General features: G+C 40.4%; 1 protein-coding gene across 7 annotated transcripts in view; it reads right to left on the bottom strand.

Moving 5' to 3' along the window:
• The window catches only part of Utrn (utrophin), a 484,152-nt gene that overhangs the window by 348,087 nt on the left and 112,585 nt on the right, over positions 1–23,480 (bottom strand). For all 7 annotated transcript variants that reach the window (XM_027402009.2, XM_027402014.2, XM_027402008.2 and 4 more), the window contains 6 exons: positions 11,345–11,437; positions 9,821–9,898; positions 9,383–9,475; positions 7,262–7,434; positions 4,322–4,437; positions 3,181–3,341 (listed from right to left, as the gene is read on the bottom strand). In XM_027402009.2, the coding sequence (XP_027257810.1) occupies positions 3,181–3,341; positions 4,322–4,437; positions 7,262–7,434; positions 9,383–9,475; positions 9,821–9,898; positions 11,345–11,437 (714 nt within the window). The remainder of the gene's footprint in view (positions 1–3,180; positions 3,342–4,321; positions 4,438–7,261; positions 7,435–9,382; positions 9,476–9,820; positions 9,899–11,344; positions 11,438–23,480) is intronic.

Below are 23,480 nucleotides of genomic sequence, written 5' to 3'. Positions count from 1 at the left end.
TCACATGTTTCTTCCATAGCTTCTCAGTGGCCTCCTCTGGAGCTCACCCCTCCTGACCTTCCCAGCTCTTCCCAGGAGCAGAACACAACAGTCCCTCCCAGTTCAGTGGCCCCTCCCATCTGTAAGTGATGACCCTTCTGAAACTTCTTTTTCATTTCTCTTTATACACTTGACTGAGTGATATCATGTATCTCAACTGGATTTTTAAAAATAATCTATAGCCTATAGATATTATATTTCCAGTAAAACCCTTTTCTAGCCTGCAGCAGCTCTGACACCTCCAGTGTCTATATGACATGTCAAACCACAACCACATTTAAACACTCCATTGTTTTATCCCAAAGTTACCCTCAAGCTCCATGCACCTATGTACCAGCCAAAAACCTGGGCTACAGGCTTGGTTTTTCTCACTCTCTTTCATCCCCCATGTTTAATATGCAAAGTAGTCCTACCTTCAAAGTTAGAGTCAAATCCATGCAGACTGTCACGTCTACAACCACCTATATCTCTCCTCCGACTACAATGACTTGATAACTCTTGGCACCCACAGTCCTACTTCCCAATCCATTTCGCAGACAGCAGAAAGAACGATCCTTCTCATGTGGTCACACCCACAGGACTCCCTGCCTGAAATCCTTCACTGTCTTCTCAATGCTCTTAAGTCACAATTTAAAATTCTTCACATAGTTCATCAAAATACTGAGATGGCAAGATTCAGAGAAAGACAGTGTGGGCACATGGAGACGAATCCTAATGGTTTAATGAGAGAAGACTTCTCTTAAAGGTTCTGTTTAAACTGAGGAAAGAGGTGAGACTTACTCAGGGACCATATAGGTAGAAGACCCTTCACACATGAAATTCAACATACGTAAGAATAAGGGAAGAAAAGCGCACTCTGACTGCAAATTATAGCATACGAGGTATTAACTTACCATTAAAACTTAGGGTTGGAGCAAAAAAGAAAAAAAAAGTTGTTTTAGAGAAATCAAATGAGTCAGTTCAAGAGTTACAGAAGTTAAATGAACCAGCCATTTTAAGTCAAAACACTGACTAATTAAGAGACAAATGATGCCAAGGCATAGGAAGGAAAGGAAGCTAAGTTCTCAATGTAGAATCCTGAAATCGTATCATTAGATATCTCTGAAGGTAATTTAGGAGCGAATGCCTAGCATGTAAAACTTAGAATGTTGGTAATCAGCCAAGGGGCCTCTGTGTAGGCACCAGCATCCATGAGGGAGGGGTGGAAATCAGGCTTAACATGCAAACACTCAGTGGGCATTAATTTGAAAACAGATTTTCAATTGGCTCATTTTGAAAGAGAGCCTCAGGCATTACCTACAGACCACCTAAGTGTACTCAGCATGTGTGGAAGAAAGGAGAGCCAGAGAGGGGGCTGGCTGTCAGTATTACTTGGGAGCAGTGGGCAGCAAGACAAGTCAGTGAGGAGAGAGTTAAGACTTGATTCCATTTTATGTCCTCAACTAATGTAACTCAACCTCTAAGTTAGCAATAAAAACATACACACGGAGAGATAAGAGTTAACATGTTTATTCATAGACAGACAGAAAATGGTTTTTGGAATTCTTCCCATGTCACCTTGCACCTATATAGAAGTGGTTTTTCTCCTTCTGTCTTTATGTGAATTCTAGAGATCAAACTCAGTTCATCAACCTTCGGAACAAGCACTTTCGCCCACTGAGCTATCTGGGGGGCCCTTGCTTTTTGAGAGAATAGCCTTAAGACTAAGAATCGAAATGTCTTATCTTTCTAACAAAAAGAAATCAGTACAATAAACGCATGACTCTAAAAGAAAAAAGAAAAATGAAGAGGAAAACCCAGAACACCATGAGTGACCCAATAGGATGCATCATTAAAGCGGCAAAAGAGTGTCCACATGACCAGAGGCAAAAGTGAATCATTTGCAGGAGCTAAGGGTTTTTCTTCTACATTATTTGATGGTCAAAACTAAAAAGAAACCTGGATTCACAATCAGGCCCATCTCTGCCCTTTTCCTCCTCAGTTACTTTTGAAACGGGTAAAAATAAAAATGATTAGTACATGCCATCCCAAATCTAAAAGAACAAGTAAATTCTCTAAGTCTCATAGAAGTGTGGGAGAAAGATACTATGTTTAAGATTATTAGCATAATTGGAGAATTAAATAACTTTTTTTAAAAGGAAGTCGCTAAATGAGAAGGTCAAAGCAAGCACAGAGGGAAATGCTATAATAATGACGGGTGGGAGGGCTTATTGAGTGCTCATTCAATGTGTGTCTTTACCAAGGGGATTAAATTAACCATGATGGTTGAGAGGCCGAGTCACTGACCCCATACAAGTTCCAGAGGATGAAATCTAAGCTCAAAGGCCCATACACTCTTTCTCCTCCAAAATGCACTTTTCACAAACTTGAAATCCTCACCCCTCTTTCTCACTGTATGTGCTTATCTCTGTGCTTTGAGAAGGTGTGTTCACACACATGTGGTAGCCAGAGTTTGATATTAGGAATATTCTTCAGCTGCTCTCCACCTTATATTATTGAGACCTTGTCTCTCTTTGAACATGGATTCAGCTAGGCTGGCTAGCTGATGAGCTCCAGTGACCCACGTGTCCCTGACCCCCAGGACTAGCATTACAAGGATACCACTGAACCCGATGATTACATGCACATGGGGCATCCTAACTCAGGGCCTCGTGCTTCAACAGCAAACCCTTTTCTGACTGAGCCATCTCCTTACCTCCTATGTTTACCTCAGAACTAAAATGTTAGACTGTGTGACTGACTTTCAGTATCTGAACAGAGAGTCTTCCTTTTATGAATGAGGAAACAGGTATTTTAGAGAAAATCACAAAAAGATGAAATGTGGGCTAAGTCAAGGCAGGATAATGGGGGAAGAAAAAAATCCATTATTCAGATCTCCTTAGGAAAATCTCATGTATACTCTAATGAAAACATGTTAGCCCATTTATGGAAAAGCTGGTGAGTAATTTATGGTAGACTACCTCTCCTAAGGAAACCGTTTCTATTTTGAGAGAGTTTGTATTTTGAAATTTCTTATGAAAAGATAGTGGGGAAAAGTTCTTAGAGAACTTAGAGAAAACACGGATGTCAAGAAATTAGGACCCAGCACCTAGGAGAAAACAAATGGGCAGGTCAAACGTTCCAAGAAAAATGGGCCAGTACCTGTATATTAACTTCTTCCTCATCACATTCTTTCTTGTACTTCCTTGGGAGTGTCTCCACCTCTCGGATGGCATCTATCGTGACTTGCTGAGGAAGCACCTCAAACAGAGACGTTAAATACATAATTATGGATTTCTTGTCAGGGAGCTGCACGGCAACATCTAAAAGTAGAAGAAAGGATGACTCAGGTGTGCAAAATCTGTAAACTGATGGATGTTAAGTAAAAAGTAACTGCCCTTGTACCTCCTTTATAAACTCAGTGACACTGTGTCTCAGTAAATTGCTAATCCAAATCACAAGCTATGAAACAGAGGAGAAGACATATTCAACATCCAGTCTATAACAGTCTTCCATAAACTGGGCATGATGGTGCAAACCTTCAATGCCAGCTCTTGAGAGCTGAGGCAGGGGGTTTATTAGCTTGAAGGCTGCCTGAGCTATATACTAAGACAATGCCTTCAGGAGAAATAGCGGGGGAGAAAAATAAACTGCCTCAAAACACTCAAAGGAAGCTATCCAACTTTCCATTGAAAATATGACACAGGCTCTATTCATACTATAGGGTAAAGAGAATTCAAGCCTAAGGTTTCAGCTAAAGTCTTCAAGCCATATGCAAATGCTCACACATACATGCATTTTAAGAAACTAAACCAACACTGAACTGTTTGTCTAACAAGCAGATTCCTAAAAGTATTTCAATGCTACTTGACACTTAACTATTATCCAGTGAAATAATTAACCCACTGCCTAAGGATCCTGCACATTTAAGTACAAAAGGAAAAATATCTGTAATAAAATGGCTTGCGGGAGGTGGACCCCAGGAACTTACAGACTAGCCAGCTTAACCCCTGTCTTAAAAGACAAGGTGGAGAGTGGTAGAGAAAGACACTTGACTTCCTCTGACTCACACATGTGCACACATGGGTGCACAAACCCACACCACCCACTCAAAATATACACAAACACTACACACACGAAGGTAAATAAGAAAATAAACACAAAAATACAATGAAACAGCTTATATCTGAAAATAAAGACTCTTCAATTGTCATAATGCATTCTAAAAATGAAAGCAGCATCGTTTCTCAAGATTTGAAATTATAAAGCAGAGTCAAGTTCAGCAGTCTATTCTTCACCTTACCTTCAGGGTCTAACAGCTTTTCAATTCCCAGGTAAGTATGGGCCTTGGTAAAAGCATGTTCAAGTCTCTCAATTGGAGACATTTTGACCACTCGGTCCCAGCTGAAGAGATCGGGTCTGAAATTACCACACAAACAAAATTCAGTAAAGGAAAAATATAAAAGAAACAATATAGACACTGTCATAATCCATTACATTTTAAATTTTGATTTTTTTTTAATTTACGGGTGCTATTTTAAATTGTATCTTTCATATCTCAAAAGTTTATAAAATATATAAAATCAGAAAGTAATTAACAGACATGATAATAATAAGTAAGACGCTCTAAGGTTCTTGAAGGAGTTGAATATGTAGAATTTCCCAAATAGTAAACTATGAGTAGAGGAAACTATCAATGTAGAGAAGACAAGAAAAAAAAATGGCACATCAATAATAGGAGAAATAAGCCCAAAACAAATGGTAAATATGAACATAAATACATGGATTATCACAACCAATGATTCTAAGGGGCTAAATTCTACAATCAGGGGAAGGGTTCTGGGCCTGGAGGTGCACAGTGCTCAGGAGGCTAAGACAAGAGGGCGACAAATTAGAGGCCAGTCTCATCTACACAGCAAGTCCCAGACCCTGACTTGGTGTCTCTATATAGCAAAAGTGACTAAGGTAAGTGAATAGAATCCACCACTGTAACTGTACTTTAATTATTCTAATCACAAATGTGCTAAGGGCAATGAATAGGTTCCCTTCCACTCACCCTCCTCCATAACAACCAGTGTTTCCTTTACATCTTGTCTTTCTTCTAGTCTCATGACTTGGACAGTATCACTGGCTTGTCAAAGCTAAAAGTCATTCATTTTCTTTGCACTCCATTCTTATATCTTAGACCCACCCTGATACTGACTTCCCCCACCCCCCTTTTCTACCACTTCCTCTCTGTCACTCAGCCACTGCAGCCAATAGACTCCCACATACCAGACAGATGCCTCTTTCCTCTTACCTAGTGTATTTTTCTTTAATGTGCTTACCATTTCTATATACTGCACGATTTACAGTTTCACAGACACACACACACACACACACACACACACACGCACGCACGCACGCACGCACGCACGCACGCACGCACGCACACACACACACACACACACACACACACACACACACAATTTTTTCTGAGTCTTCAGCATGTAGCCTATCCTGGCCTCAAGATAGTTATGTGGCAGAGGATGACTCTGAACCCCTGATGCTTCTACACCCCAAGTTCTGTGATCATTTGTGCACCGCCATCCCCATATACAGTTTACATTTATATTTTAATTAATGGCCGTTTCCAGCAGGAAGGAACTGGGATGTTTGTCTGTCTTGTTCCTGCTATATCTTTGTGTCTAGTACAAGAAGCCACTTTACATATATTTGCTGAACCAATAAGCTAATAAATGCGAAATGTACTAGATAAATTCAACCGTACAGGGCAGCATCCTCAAGATGATAGAAGAGTGGAAGAAGATGGGTAGAAAATGGGCCTTTAACCCCCATAACAAGTTCAAAATATCAAAAAACAAGCTACAGAAAACATCAGTCCTGTGGGGAAATATTAAAAGCCTTTGTTATCAAGAACAAAACATTCTTGTCACTATCACTAAGTTGAATCAAAATTATATGAAGTACCACAGCAGATGAAGAATAAAAGAGAAGGGGTAGAGGGAAACGTTAGCATAGTTTAAGGATATTCTAAACTCAGCCATGAGTACTTCACCATCTAACAGCCTACCAGCAAAGATTTAAAAAAAAAAAAAAAAAAAAAAAAAAAACAGAATAAAGTACGAAACAAAGAAACCCAAATCTATAGTGTACTGAGAAAAACTTACTAAGATTTGGAAGTATATATAGAAAAGTGTATTTCATTTGTATATTACAGCCAAGAACATTTAGGGAATTAAATGAGAAAATTAATAATTCATAATAGCGACGAAACATAATATAATTTGCCTGCCTTTGGCATTTAATCTTAGATGCATGCAGAATTTATTTGGAGGTACTGTGTGGCAAGGCACATACTAACACATGGTTAAACAACTCTCCCATTCCCCCTGTTAATTTGAAATATCATCTCAATGGTTATCAGGTCAATCTATACAATAGAGGGCTTCCTTTGTTCTTTTTCTTATTTGTTTTGTTTTGTTTTTCCAGACAGGGTTTCGCTGTGTAGGCCTGGCTGTCCAGGAACTAGCTCTGTAAACCAGGCTGGTCTCAAACTCACAAAGATCTGCCTGCCTCTGCCTCCTGAGTGCTGGGATTAAAGAAGTGCACCACCATCGAGTGTACCTTCCTCAGCTCTTAAGCTTCCAGGATGAAACATGAGCAATTATTCTCAAACATCTAGCACAGTCAAAGGTTGGCCCTTTCACATGCAACCCTATTATTATCCTACTACGTTTTATAGCAGTACATTCATCATCTTGATTTCTTATTAGAAAGTTATTTCAGGCTGCTTATTCTTCTGGAATGTAATTGCTATTTTTGCATTACATTCTTATATCCAAGTTAGAATCTTGGTGATGAGATTTCACGAGGAAATTGAGTGGCTCTTCAATAAATGTGGTTAACACAATAAACAGAGTTTTCCTTCTGCTATAAGAACAAAAGCTACACACAAGTCTTTGTATATATTACTGGTTAGGGCTAAATGAGTGGGACTGAACTATGTCAATTATCCTACATTTTTTAATTTAAAAATGTGTAGGAGAAATCATGGGCTTTGCACTGTAGCCCTGAAGTCCTAACAGAATAGCCAGTGGGTGATCTCCTACTGCATTGCTTTCCTTAGTGTTTTACAGAACATGAGCAATGAGGACTGCAGAGACAGATGACAGGGTGGTGGGAAAGGGAAGTAGAGGGAACACAAAGAAGGTAGAGATTTGTAGGTCAAAGGGCATCTCACTTGTGCCGGTGGAGCACAGCATTAAAGGCAAGCCCATCAGTCCAGCTGGTGGTGAAGTTGAGGACGTTGACTTGGCTGTAGGGTCTGGTGGTCTGTCGTACCCAGCTCAGCAGGATCTTCTCACTGTTTGTCTGCTGTAGGTCTGACATGATATCTTTCATGACATCTTTCACCTATACAAAAAAATCAAGTAAAATATTTATAAAACAACTGTTTATGATGTAATATTTCCTTCAGTGAAGTTCTTGGATAAGAAATATTAGGCCAATCAAATATTATGGAGCATGTAATTAGCATTTATTTTATTTTCAATTTCTCCTCTAAAGGATGGAAAGATAAATTTCAAATGACTTTTAGGGTAGTAAGATTTTCTATACATCACCCCAGTTCCATGTTCTGAACAATATTTGCACTCTTTAATTACACTGAACTTTCTTTTCATTTCTATGAAAAAGTCACATTTTAATACCTTTTATTAGCAAGGGCTTTTTCATAAAAAACTAAATACAAATTTTATTTTCTACTAAATGAGAATAAAAGCATGTTTGACTACAAAATCAAAGAATTAAGCAATTTTCCCGATAGCAATAACAACCATACTCAAGAACTAATGTTTTGTTAATATCCTAAAGTAATATATGTGCATATACATAAGGGAAGACCTCAAAGAATGGTGGAGACACAGCAAAAGGACCACTTGGCAGTGTAAGGGATCAGAAAAGGCCAAATGTAAGACATTCAACAAAGTAACAGTTCAGTGCCATTCAAAAACATCAACAGGGTGAAATGCAAAGAAAGATGCATAAAGTGCCCCAGGTTAAAGAGATAAGAGAGAGAAAACCAATGAGCATCACTCATGGTCTTGAACCACACTGTTCTCCTGGTTTATCATTCTGTCTCCCCTCGCTCTACCCCACTACTCCTGGGGGACTGACCTAGGACCTCATGCATACTGTCAAGCACTGCATCATTGAGCTACGTTCCCCAACCTATACTGCAATTAGCCAAACCTCCATGACGCCTACAGATAACTGCATTGCCTCGCCATTTTAACTGTGTATCATTTTGGTGTTGAATAACTGTGCTAATACAGTAACAGATAGAAATATTACACATCTTATATTTTTATGTTAATGGTATTGTGGCTATACATCAGAGTTCACTGCTTTCATTAAAGAGACCATGTTTAGCCAGGCATTGATGGTGCATGCCTTTAATCCAAGCACTCGGGAGGCAGAGGCAGGCAGATCTCTCTGAGTCTGAGGCCAGCCTGGTCTACAGAGCGAGTCCCAGGACAGGCTCCAAAACAATACAGGGAAACCCTGTCTCTAAAATAAAAAAAATAAAATAAATAAAGACCATGTTTTTACACAAAAGCTTGGAAAGTATACTTTGGTGCTTTGCATAGAAAAGGGGTATATAAAGTATTCAGAGAAAGAGAAAGACAGAGGAGCTAAGGAAACACAGGCATCTGCTGACATTCAGGGAATCTGAATGAAAGGCATTTGGAAATTCCTCAGACTATTCCTACAACCTCTTCTAATGTCTGAATGTAAGGCAAGTTTCTGAATTAAATATAAGATACCTTTTTTCTCCTCTGCTCAAAATCTAGATCAGGCTGCCAACACTTTCCATTGGGAATTGCTGTAAGTTAGACTTTGCTGTCTGGAGAGTCATACATTAAAGTCTGTTACCTGCATCTAAAAATGGGCCTTATTTGGAAATAGGGCTACTGTCCACGGAACTACTTAAGGTAAGATCATACTGGAGGAGGCTGGTTTTAAACACAGCATGACTGGTGTCCTTCCCAAAGAACAAAGGGAAATTTGGAGGCTGTGTGTCATGAAGACTGTAGCTAAGGTTCTGTAAGCCAACACACCCCATTATGCAGCAAACTAGCAGTTAGGAGAGAGACAAGGCCCAGAGACCCCCAGAGCTCCTGGGAAGAAATCAGCTTTGCTGGCACTTGGGTCATGGACTTGTAGACCTCAGAACTGCAAGGCAATCAACACCTCCTGTTCATGCCAAGCACTGTGGAACTTTGATTTGGCTGCTATAGAAGATGAATAGAGAAACACTACATTTCCAAGGTCTATTGAAAAGTGGCGGGACTCTCCCCACCTGCCAGTGCAGAATGATGCTCCACAGCAGCCCCAACGTCAGCTTGTGGTTTCCATCCACGATGTCAGTACCCCCGATATTCACTAAGTCCACCTGTCATGACAAAATAATAAAAATAACAAACACAACCCCGAGGACAATGTCTCCACAGACCTCCCGGGTTTCTGATTTAGTGCATTTGTACAGTAATACAAATGGGGATAGAAGTTTCATGTCAGGAATTGGATCAATGAAAACTCAAATGTGTGTTAGTTATACTGCAGATCAATGAGAGCATCAGAAAGGCCACATGGCTTATCCTGCACTCACAGAAAAAGTTCAAAATGTCTACCACGAAGAAACATTTCCAAGTGTCGGCTGATGATCACACATACAGCAGCCAGCAGGCTTCATAATAAACAGCACCCACAGCATCAGAGAACCCCAAGTGTTACTTACATTGTTCTGATGTAAAACCTGCAGCACCCGGTTGACATTATTTAAGGCATGCACCCTCGTGGAACCACGTTCCTTTGGCTGGAAAATAAAACACAAAAGCAAGTAAGATGTCACATCCCTTCATATGCTGACAAACTTTGACACAGAAATGTAAGCAGAACAGTGGGTCAGTATCCATGTCACCAGTCTGGGTACCACAGTATGCAAAGGCACTAACAACACCTGGGAGCTCACTGGGATCTCCTAGGGAAGCTCTAAACAGGCATGGCAGTTTCCTGCCCCATGTGAGACAGTGACATGAAGGACTTAGGACATAGGGGGGATTTGGCATTTTTTTTAACATTGCCCTAGTTACTCTAAGAGGAAGGCAGACATGTTTGAGTATCAATTCAGTTAGAAAAATCTTCTAGCTAAACTTTTCTGGGGGCAAAAAAAAAAAAAAAAAAAAAAAAAAAAAAAGTACCAGAGAAGTTGTACCTGCTTCATCCCAGCCAAGTAGGAACAACAGAGCTAAGACACATTGTCCCAAACTCAAGGTCATATGAGAAGAGTCCCCCTTCTAGAGTCCTACTACAAGCTAGGCAGCTTTCTGTCACCTCTCTAGCCAGGAACTCTCATGAGAGACCTCAGCTTTTCCCTGAAGGTGCCCAGCCTCCACCAGGAAGCCAACAGAGAGGGTGATACTCAGGCTAAGGCAAAGGGGGGAATCTCATCTTCAACAGACCATCTCTCTATGACTTTATGGAAACAATTATCACTAGTATAAAACACTGTCGTCACTAGTGAAGCGATAAGTCACTAGTGAAGCGATAAAAGACACCTTCACAAGCAGGGTTATTGCTATGTGAAGACAGAGAGCCTTATACATAACAAGAAACAAGTTTGGGTGTGATGGAAAAAAGAAACGTAAATAATGTTTGAAACCCTGTCTAGAAATGGTAATGTCTGAACAACTATTTCTTGTTTATTAAATTACATTTAAATATGGCTGTCTATACACTCTCATGATTGAAGGCATTATCTCCTCTTTATGAATTCATTACTTTTATTTTTTTTAAGCCCTAAAACCAGGCAGTCTCAGGACAATAAACATTTGAAGTGACTTCTTATTCGATGAAAATAGAGCCCTGAAGAAAACCTGTGCACTACTCTATCCAAATATCAGTTAAAGCACTGTATATAAAGTTGCCCTTTCCATTTGCCTTCACAACTCAGTACCCTCAGTGGGTCTCCAAACATCAGTAACGACCAGAGATGCTCCATCAGCCTCATTCTCAAAGATGTCCTCTCTTACAGCCTGGCCATATAGCTCAGGTGGTAGAGTGCTTGCCTAAAGTGCATGGAGCCCTGGGTTCCAACCTCGGCACTGCCCAAACCTGGTGTGGTGACACACACACCTGCAAACTCAGTACTCGGGAGAAAAGACAGAGGATCAGAAGTTCTAGGTCATCCTCAGCTACACAGCCTGAGACCAGCCTGAGGTACGCAAGACCCTATCTGAGAAAAATAGAAATGTCCTCTCACCAATGATGTCCCTGTGAGGCCTTCTAGAAGATCCAAGAGCTTTCTCCCATCTTTGAGGTCTGAGAACATATCATTGATGGGTGGTTTCCCACTCTGCAATAAAGAAGAAGTAAAATAATGCATGGTTACTTAAGAATCAGAAATCCCATATGCTGGGGCTGGGGAAATGATTCAGGGGGCAAATGTGCTTACTGCTGGCCGTGATAGCCTGAGTCCAATCCCAAGGAAACACATAGTGGAAAGAGTGAACTCCCACAAGTTGTCTACTGAACTCGACAGGTGCACCGTAGCATGAGTATGAGTGTGAGGGTTCGTGTGTGTGTGTGTGTGTGTGTGTGTGTGTGTGTGTGTGTGTGTGTGTGTGTGTGTGTGTGTGCATGCTAATAAATACATAAATGTAATGAAAATTAAAAGCAAAAAGAAATTCCACATGCTCTTAACATTTGTCTGTGTTCAATCCCAGTCCAGTACTTGGGCTGTCAAAGCTTACATATCTCCTAAGATAGACACACAGCATCAACTCTCCCTGATAAATACACAGGAAACCCCAGTACATTTTGTCAGTTCACAGATCTGGCCTTCCTGTGGCAGGATGAGGTTTTTAAAACAAGGCAATTCCTGTTCAGAAAATCAGGAGCCTCGGTTTCAAACCCAGTTTGGCCAAGAACAACCTGATGAGCCCAGTTCAATTACCTAACCTTAAGCCGCCTTTAAATATTTTATTTTAAATATCAAAAAGTATAATGTCATGTAAGAATACAACAAAAAAATGACAAAGCATGATGTAATATATCTGTAATGGCCTTGCATCATGTTGCTTCTTTACATGAAATATTCAGAACTAAAAGTCCTTCCAGCCAGTCACAGATATTTCATAATCAATAACTATTGTCTTTTACTTCTCATTTAAAAAGAATACATCTTCCAAGCAAGACTTTAAACTTGAGGTAAACAGGGAAGGGAACCTGAAACTCTGCATTTCCTGCTTCCCCCACCTACTGACTCGTTCCTCATTTTTAAATAACTATCATGTAAAACCCATTAAAAATTCTTAATGTGTATCTTAAAGGCCCAAGGACTCTAAGAGGGAAAGCAGGGCCCATTACAGAAACAGTGAATAAGCTGGGCCCTATCTCTGAAACTCAGCTGACTCTCCAGCTGTCACAGTGATAGGGACACAGATTATCTCCACTGATTACAGTAACAAGCAGATTAGTGGGACACAGAAGCCACCTTCTAGAAGCAGTAAAAGCTGAAGACTTCATAACTGTTATCAACAACACATAGGGCAGAAGCCCTTGTTAGCTGCCTGTCTTCAAGGCTCCCCTCCTACTAACCCCACTCCCACCTCCCAGGGGACAGTTCAGCCACCAAAGAACTCAATTCCCTCTCGGGCGTTAACGCAGTAAACAAACAAAGGTATCAGGTAAGGTCCAGGAGACAGGATGATTTTCATCAACTAACCTCCACCAACCAACTCACATCCACTTTCCAAAGTACCAACAAAACACTATGAAAACGCTCACAAAAATGAAGCAAATGCAAATATTTCTTCATATCAAACATGGATGTCTATTAATGGTCTTATACACAAACAAGCTGTGCTACATACTAACCACAAATTTTAGCCATGTTACCTGGTCTTTATACACTTGTTTCTTAAAACTAAAATGGTTAATCAATTACTAATATCATTTCTACCACAAGCAAAACTTCATGTTTTCTATTGTTACAAAAGGTACTATTGAGATCGGAGAGATGGCTCCGCAATTAAGAACACTTGTTGTTGCAGAGGACCCAGCACCTACATGGTGACTCATAACCATCCACAACTCCAGTTCCCAGGAATCTAATGCCTTGTTCTGGCCTCTCCAAGCAGTACGTAAATACATGGTATACATGCATAGAAGCAGGCAAAACATTCAGACACACCTGTTTATGTAAAGAATGTTATTGAAGCTGGGCATTGGTGGCGACGACTTTAATCCCAGCATTCGGGAGGCAGAGGAAGGTGGATCGCTGTGAGTTCAAGGCCAGCCTGGTCTCTAGAGTTAGTGCCAGGATAGGCTCCAAAGCTACACAGAGAAACCCTGTCTCGAAAAACAAAAAAACACTCAGACACATAAATAAAAAATATATCTTTTTCTTAAAGAACCATAAAATTTCATTAATATCCAAGAGGACTTATGGAAGACCTTCTCGGTGGATGACCTGTGAGAAGCCTTTCCTATGCAAAAACAATTCTATTTAGGACAGGAGAACACACCTGTGTGGAAATAACTAAGCAGCCATGAACATTCCATTACAAGCTAAGACTTCTAAAAGGTGGTGCTAACCGCACACTCTCTCTCCTCAGATTCGGAGACCTGATTTATTAGGCAACAAGTGTAACAAAGGCTCCTTCTGAAGGACAGATATGGAGGGACTGAGAAATGAGTGGAATTGGAGTGCATGAAGTGAAATTCCCAAAGAATCAATAAAAAATTATGTTTAACAAAAAAAAAGCTCCCTCTAGAATAGTCTGTTGGAAAAAAAAGATAAAGACACAGTCCTATCCCAGTAGAAGCCAATCACTCACTAAAGGATGAGCGAAGCCCTTTTTCCTATAAATACAGGCATACAGTAACAACTGCTCAATTTCTTTCTTCTGCTTCCCAATTTCAAATTAACACAGATGACAAACCATATGGATCGTGTCTTGAACATGTACCCTTTCCCGATGTTCACAGACACCATACACAGTGATGACACTCTTGGCATACACTGACAGCCAGTTCTCTATGAAGGAGCTCCAAATCTGTGCAGAATGGCAGACAAGGAGGGTGGTAGGCTCCTCCTGGATAGAGTGAAAGAAAGTACCTGGATTCTCACAAGGAAGTCATCAAAATCTGCAGTTTCCAAACTTATACACCACATCCTCGATTACAATGTGCTTCTGTGCTCTCCTGAGCTCTTGAGCCCTGGATCCAATTCCCTAGAACTAATGCCCCTCCCCCAAAGGTCAGACAAGTTTTCTGTCAGCATGTCATCAACCTTTAAACACTGTACTAGTCTCCACCCATTCCTATAACTTAAAAGATGAGGAATATTCCAGTAGTCTACTTGAGACTAGTTCCTAGCTGTCCTTTGAGCACAGGTGCTGCTGTTCACTGCTCCTCTATGCACTGCCCTCTACACCACGGCCTTACAATATGGTGTCAATGCACTTCCATGAGCATCTAAAGGACTACAAAGGGCAGCTTCTTTTGTTGTTGTTGTAGTTTTTGTTTGTTTTCATTTCCATTTTTTTTTTTTTTGAAGAAAGGCCTTGTAGTCTTGGCTAGCCTAGAACTCGCTCTATAGACTAGGCCGCTTCTTAGTCAATGTCTTTGGGAGTTTTATTTGTTTTTTTTTTTTGTTTGGGGTTGTTTTTTGTTTTTTGTTTGCTTGGTTAGTTGGTTGGTTGGTTTGGTTTTTTGAGACAGGGTTTCTCTGTGGCTTTAGAGGCTGTCCTTGAACTCGCTCTGTAGACAGGCTGGCCTCGAACTTACAGAGATCCACCTGCCTCTGCATCTGCCTCTGGGATTAAATGTGTGAGCCATCACTACCAGGCTTTTTTTTTTTTTTTTGGTTTTAAAGACATTTCACTCATTGGTAAAGGATCTGTTGTGGAAGTTAAAAACTCGGCACCTCTGTGCATATATTTTCAGCAAAAAAAACAGACTGAAAATGCATTGGAAAAAAAATTTATACATAAGACACATACTCATGGCATACATTTAGAACCCCAGCATTCAAGAGGCTGAGACAGAGGTATTACAAGTTTGAAGTCTGCATAGAAAGTTCAAAAACAGTCTGAACAAGACCCAGGCAAATGGGAGATTTTCCCAGCAGGTACAATGCTCAGGATTTAAGCCCCAGCACTGCAAGGAAAGAAATTACACACACACACACACACACACACACACACACACACACACACACACACACACACAAAGCATGCATGTGGATTGTCACTACAAAACACTATGTTGTCATTTAGGATAGTGTATATACCTAGTTAGGGATAGCTTCCTATTGTTTATGGTTGGGATTGGAAGGAGGTGTTCAAGCTTGGACACCTCTTTCAGATGACTTTAGGATTTATTTAAAATAGATAGTTAGGATGTGACATAAGCAGATTGTTGTATCTTCTTATATTTCACCTTTATGATTGTTAATTTTGGATACTTTACACTGTTTAGTTTTAATCCTCTTTTAGACTAAAAGGGGAATTGTAGGGGAACCTGTAGCCAGGCCCTAAGCAGGCATGGCTACAGGTTCCCCTACAACACTAAATATTCCTGAAAAATGCATACAAATGTTCCATACAAATACAGAAAGGAACAGCTGTGCCCAAGAGCACATGTCCCCTCCCAACCTAGAAAGTAAAAGTGTGTAAGCAGGGTCCATGCTCTACACATGGGATTGGAACATTCCTTGTATAAAAGACAAGTCAGTACAGATGTTAGCCATTGCAGGCTGTGGGCTTTCTCTGTTGAAACTACTCAATTCTGTTGCAATATGAAAACAGTCACTCCTAATGCAAGAATGAGTGATCCAACTGGAATAGCAACTTTGTTCTAATTTCATGGATGCCGAAATCCAAATTCCATATAATTTCCATAAATTATAAAATACTATTTAGCTCCTTTGCAACCACCTAAAAATATAAAAATGATTTTAGCATAAAGACTACAAAAACGGGTTGTAGAATAGCAAAATGGTCTAAGACAATAGGAGCCAGCACTTCCTGTGTGCACAGGTAATTTCTGAGAATTACACAGACTTGCATTCATTATTTATATGTATCCTTTCTTCGTAATAGTGTTCTAAAGGGAACAGCACCAACATTCCCATTTTGTAAGTGAAGAAAGTAAGATATAAAGATAGCATAACAAGTGAGTGACAGAACCAGAATCTGATCCCACAAAACCTGGCTCCAAAGCCATGTTCTCAGCTAACTAATATTACCAGGGCATAGAACTGCGACAAACAGGGAAGTGGGTGTTTAGTTGCTGGTATGAGATACAGATAGATGTAAATATAGATGTACAGACAGATGATGTAGATAGAGATTTAGATGGTGTAGCTGCAGATACAGATGACACAGATCAAGATGATGCAGACGTAGACATAGATGATGTGGATGATGTACTTTTAGATGTAGACATAGATGCAGACGATGCAGATAAAGATGATGTAGATGACATGATTATAGTTATAGATGTAGATGTAGATATGGATTGTGTAGATAGAGATGATGCAGATGTAGATGACATGATTATAGTTATAGATGTAGATGTAGATTGTGTATATATAGATGATGCAGATGCAGAGATGCAGATAGAGATGATGCAGATGCAGATGGAGATCAACTTCTCAGGACAGCAAGACATATCCCCACCCTGAACTAAATGAAGACATGCATTTCCCAGCACCACGCTGGAAAGCAATTCTGGTGTTTACTGCATGGTGTGCTGTAAACATCGGCTCTGGGAAAAAGTCTAGAAAAGTCAAAAGTCATCTCTTAATAAAAATAAAAACTGATTCATCGTGACCATTAACCTCCCACTTGAATCTGTGCAAAGACTGACTTGCAGCAACTTCTCTGGCACAGAAAATACAGCTGAATAATTCAACCAGACAAATATTCGGTGAATACCTCCTTTGTGCCTTACTTAGCCCTATTGAAATGCCAAGTTCACATCACCCGCCCCATTCAGAAGAGGCCATTTTAAGTACTTCCCAATAAACAGAAAATGGTGCTGATGAACAATCTTGAACTTGGAGAAAAGATAAAACTTGTGTCCCCGTTTTACTTTAAAAATATTTTTATTTTATTCTACACGTATGGATGTCTTGCCTTCATGTGGTCTGTTAACCACATATTTGCAGTACCCATGGAGGCCAAAAGAGGGCATCAGATCTGCTGGAATTGGTTGTGAGCTGCCTTGCGGGTGCTGGGAGACAAGCCTGAGTTCTCTGAACAAGGAGTCAGAGTTCTTAACCACTGAGCCATCTCTCCAGCCTCCCATTTTTCTTTTAAAAACAAGTAACAGCAAAGCAACATAACGACAGGTGCTGTGAGTCCTAGAGGGACCAACTTGCACTGGCCCCCACTCTCATTCCCTTTCCACCAGTACTCCTTTGGACAGTTGCCACACTAGCCCTAGGTTCACTGTTTTGAGAAGAGGAAGCCAACATCAATGCTAGCTAGCTCCTGAGGCATGGCTCCAATTAGGTCTAAGCAAAGAAGTCAACAATCATTGCCAAACAAGAGGAGAGGTGGAGGCAGGTGTCAGGAGGAGGCTTCACACATATGATGATAGAACAAAGTGAAGCATGTCTGATGGGCTCTATCACACATGTGATCATATAGAAGTGAAGCATTTCTGAGGTCCATCTATCACACACAGAGATGACAGAACAAAGCAAAGCATGTCTGGGGGGCCATCTATTACACACAGAGACTCAGAAGATGCTCCAGGCTCTGTGCCAGCTCCAGGAAGCCTGCAGGGGCCCTCACAACACTCCCAGAAAATGAACCATCTACAAGAGGGTAACGGGGATCCCAGCCGCTCTGAACTCACACTCTGCAGCACCTTCTTTTCTGGCTCCTATTTATAACTACTGACTTCCAAGATTCAAAGAACAGAAAACAGCAGGACAAGCACATCCATGCCCCATCGTGTTAAAGGGAACTGCATGTGAGCAGCAATGCCTATGGATAGGATGCCCAGGATAAACGCTTCACCAGCCCTGCCTCATGTTAGGTCCACGTAAATTTCAAGTCTGGAATTGTAACCTATGGGAATTTGCCTTTTAAAAGAAAAAAAAAGCAGAAACATGCATACAAGTTTGCATTTTCTCCCCCTAACGACAGTGATAAAGAAGCTTCCGTAATTTGTAGGCTCACGGCTCTGCCAGATGAGCAGCTCTGAAAGAGGGCCAAAGAAAATGCAGGCTCAAAGTCGGAACAAATTTCCCAACAGCTTTGCTGACTCCCTTGGGAGAGGCCACATGCAAATGAGACTCTGAAAACTAAAGTCCAAAACACTGCATTATACACAAGATGCCACAGTCTAAAGTGGCTTATTTCTGTTTGGAAATGTGTAGCAGAGGGCAGAGATTGCACAAGGTAATGGTACCTCATGGGTTTTTCCTTAACATTCCTAAGCCATTATAATGTCCATTTTCCTCATAGATGCACCAATACTTCTGGACAATACAGGACAGGTAATAATAACCGAGGATGTTTAATGGATAAAAGGATAAAACACAGTTACTTTTAAAACTGTCTCACAGTTTGCTTGAGATCATAAATAAAGGAACTGTACACCCAGGAGCAAATGTTTCTTAAGCCTTGAAGCACCCACTTTCTTCTGTGTTCTTCACCTCTTCAAAATCCACACCATGGCTACTGCAGTGTGTGTTGCTTTTCAGGGTCCCCAGGTTCTAAAGCACTGGGACTCAGTAGAGTATTAACAAGGACTTGGAGCTATAGACATAGATAATATAGGCAGACATCTGCCCATGAAGAGACACAGGCATAAAACATACAGGTCAAATGTCCTCTGTTGAGTGATTTTTTTTTCCTAAGGTTTCTATATAGCCATATATCTTTTACTAGTAAAAGATAGTTTTAGAACCATTATCATCCACTATGATCAAGGCCTCCATCTTTTATCAAGGAAACAACTGAACCAATTTTAAGCTTTAAGACTGTTTCATTCACTGTGAATTAGTTAGCTGGGTGTCATAATGACCAATTCTATTGAGGGTTGGGAAGATGGCTCAACACTGGCGGTTCTTCCAGAGGTCCCGAGTTCAACTCCCAGAATCCACATAGTGGCTCACAACAATCATAACTGTAGTACCACGGAATCCAATGCCCTCTTCTGGTGTGCAGATGTACATGCAGCAAAATGCACATATACATAAAATACATAGATTAATAATTTTAAAAGAATTCCATTGAACAAAAAAATGAATGACATGTATAAAATCCAAATGGCATTTTAACAATTATTCCAGGTCCAAGAATTAAAAAGAAAGTTTGCATAGCTGGACTTACTTATTTTTACAATTTATTTCTTTTACTTTGTGTGTGTGGTTGTTTTGTCTACACATATATATGTACACCATAAACATGCCACGGTGCCTAAGATTGGATCCCCTGGATCTGGAGTTACAGATGGTTGTGAGCCAGTATGTGATCCTGGAATCAAATCTGAGGCTTCTGGAAGAGCAGCCAGTGCTCTTAACTGCTAACCCATGCTTTCATTTTTACTAAACAAATACAGTAAAACTCCCAACCTTTTGTATCTATTTTCATGAAATAACACAACTTAAGGATTTTTTGCACTCAAAAGGTTATTCCTTTCTTTCCAATACAACTGTCCTGTTTTCTGAATATTTCTTTTTAGGAATATTAAATATGTCTGTGTTATTGTTATTCATTTATTTAGTAAACCAATGAATAATCAGTGGATTCTTATTAAATGTTAAAAGTTAAGCCAGGCGTGGTGGTGCACACCTTTAGTTCCAGCACTCAGGAAGCAGGGGAAGAGGCAGGTGGATCTATGAGTTCGAGGACACCCTGATTAACAAAGTGAGTTCCAGGACAACCAGGGCTGTTACAAAGAGAAACTCTGTCTTGAAAAAGAAAAAATAAAAGTTGTGCACATTGAAAAAGAATAGTCCCTCAATCTGGACATGATGGTACACACCTTTAATCCCCAAACTCAAGAGGCAAAGGCAAGCATATTTCAGTGAGTTTGAGGCTAGCCTGGTCTACAGAGTGAGTTCCAGGATAGTCAGGACTATGTAGAGAAACTCTGTCTCAAAAACCAAAACAAGGAAGGGAGGGAGGGAAGAAAGGAGGGAGGAAGGGTGGAGAGGAAGTCCCTCATGGAGCTTAGCACTATCTGGAAATGGACATGTGAACCTATGTGAATTATAGCTACTTGAAATAGATAAACTTTAGGTATACTGGAACATATCTACCTACATCTGTGAGCTCAGAAAATAGTACCCATTACTACATGACATTTCAACTCATGCAAGAAGGAGGCCCAGGAGCTAGAACATGATGGAAAAGGAAGCTCACACAAAGGCCATAGAAGGCCATCTGCTTGAGAACACAGACAATGTGGCTAGAGCACAATGAGGAGGCAGCTGCAAAGAGCAAAGAAATTAGGAGCAAATGTAGGGAACTATAATGCCAAGGGCCTGAAAAGTCAACAGAGATCAAAATTCCTATACATCTTAAGAGCATCCAATTCCAATTTTTTTATGCAATTAACAATGGAATACCCTATAAAGGAAAATGAGGCAACCAGGCCTCTGAGATCATGCCAGCTACTCCAGGAAAACTAGAAAGGAGGAGAGGGAAAGGAGAACAGAGGGGAAACAGCTCATGGCTGGTCACTATGCTCCACATATTTAAAGACAATATTCCAAAAAGACGACTGATAACTCTTAAGCACAGTGTAGCGCTAGCCTGCAGTAAAGACTTTCCTAACGCACTATTTGCTGGAGGAACACACACAGTGCTATAATCAGTTCAAAGGAGAATTCAAAGAGCTACAAGTCTGCAGGCAGAAAAAAGAATTAAATATATGTGCAGAAATGCATAAACTGCTCTATGGGTAATAATCAATTTCTTTCCAGCTAATTTTCATCTTTATGGATGAGAATAATGTGTATCATCTATTTTCTACAATTTATAGAGCTGCAAAGTAGCTTCTAAATAACAAAACGTGGGACTGAGGATGGTCACATTGATAATGGCACTTGCCTCCCATGAATGAAGATTTAGGTCCAAACCTCAGCCCCTCACAAATGTGGTGTGATGGCATACATGCTGACGTTCAAGGTCATCCTCGACTACATAGCAACTTTGAGGCCAGCCTGAGATACAGGAGACCCTGTCTCAAAATAAATAAATAATAATAATGATAATAATAGTAATGATGGTGATAATAATAATAATAAGGAAGAAGGGAGAAAGAGAAAAATTAACAAGTAATGGAAGGCAGAGTTAGTCCAGATGACGAAGCCCAACAAGGTACCTACTAATATTTTCCCCATTTTACAACTTTGACAAGTTTTTCTAATATACATAATAGTGACTTAGAAAAAGAAGGTGTCAGTGAAGATGGAGAGTGAACAAACACTGGATTCGTGCAGGTGTAAGAATTAACAAGAGGGCACTTGTTATCTGATTGACACTCTGGATAGAGAGGGGCCAGGAATGAAATGTCCAACAAGATGTCTGTTTTAAAATAAATTCCTAGATGGCAGAAGATGTCTATTTGGATTTCTCATTATAGGGTCCCATAGTGAAAGGAGCCAACAGACACACAAAATATTTCATCAAAATATTTGCCAAAGGGCCTAGGTAAAAAGAAAAATAAAAAGTCTGTTCTCTTCAACAGGACACTGTGTGTATATAGGAGATAGAAGATAGATAGATAGATAGATAGATAGATAGATAGATAGATAGATAGATAGATAGATAGATAGATAGATAATTGATAATGATTGATGATTGATAGGTGATTGATGATAGATACATAGAAACATAGACAGATAAGAATAACCTTGGAATTGCCCAAGGCTGCACAGAAATGGGAATGCAACCTTTCCCAGCCCAGCCAGGAATCCACAGAAATCTAGAAGCCTACAAACATACTGCACCCTCTCTATCTGCCCGCAGACTAAACCCAGCAGAAGGAAGGAAACAGAACATGGATGAATCTGTGGCCGTGTCCAGAATTCTTCCTCCTCATATTCACATCCTCATTGTGTCTTGGATAAATTCTTTCTAGGCTTTGAGGAAGTTTTCAAGGTCGTCCCATTTTTGATCCTTTCTCTAAACAAAACAAGAGCTTGCAGCTTCTATGAGGGCACAAACCAGTGTGCTCAGCACTGTCTGTGACCTCTACTCTCCTAGCAGGAACTATGAACATCCTAGGACAAGCAGATGTGACTAAAGCCCCCTTTGATACTACAAAATGATAACATGGTTCCAGGAGGTAGAGAGAGTTCTATACATTCTTATACAAGCACGTATTTATCAACTGCACTATGTAACCGGTTGTGGTCCTACTAGATAGAATCTACGTTGAGTTTCTGAAATTGTCAACAACCATCAACAAAAAAAGTTTCTCTTCCATTATTCATTCTCAGCTGTCCTATAACCCTGCACCCTCTCCCTTGTCTCACTGATCTGTCTCCTGCACCCCATTCTCAACATCAGGGCAGAAGGAATTCACTCAGCTTTAAATATTGCCTCAACCAAGGTCTCCAAGACTTTGAAAATGACCTCTCACATTTCATACTACAGCAATTCTTTTCCTAGTAAGTGCATGAAGCCACTAAGAGACACACCTGCTTCACTAGCTCCATCACAGAGAATGACCATGACCTCAATAATAACCAGGCTGGAGGATCCCCCCACATGAGCGCTCATGACTCTGCAGAGAAACAGCTCCTCCAGCTACGCACTCTCAGTTGCTAAAACTGTGCTGAGAATGTGGTACACACCCTTACGGACCTGTGAATGCTGTCAGATCCATGCCATGGGTTCCTTGAAACTACAGAACCAAGCCATCTAAAATTTCCAAAAAAAAAGATGCTTAACAGTGCTTTCAAACAATCTGGTACATGAAACCACAAACCATGAGGTACCTCTTTTCTTCCACACTCCACACTCTCGAAATTTATTTTTATACATAATATATGAAATCCTGACATTATGCCTCACCATTTTGCAAATGATCACACACATAGGTACACACTTACTGCTTAGTGACTCATTCTATTATGTTAATTATACATTCTCTCTCTCTCTCTCTCTCTCTCTCTCTCTCTCTCTCTCTCCTCTCTTCTCTCTCTCTCTCTCTGTGTGTGTGTGTGTGTGTGTGTGTGTGTGTGTGTGTGTGTGTGTGCGTGTAGTATGTGGGGGGGGCATGAACATGTGGAGGTCAGAAGACAACTTTGTGAAATCGGTTCTCTCCCTCAACCATGTGAATCCTGAGGGACTGAACTCAAGACATCAGGATTGACAGCAGGTGTCTTTGCACTCTAAGCCATCTCCCTTTTCCCGTAA

This window comes from Cricetulus griseus, chromosome 2 (assembly GCF_003668045.3).
Source record: "Cricetulus griseus strain 17A/GY chromosome 2, alternate assembly CriGri-PICRH-1.0, whole genome shotgun sequence".
Lineage (NCBI taxonomy): Eukaryota > Metazoa > Chordata > Mammalia > Rodentia > Cricetidae > Cricetulus > Cricetulus griseus.
Note: the sequence above shows the minus strand (reverse complement) of the source record. Positions and strands in the feature narration are given on the sequence as shown.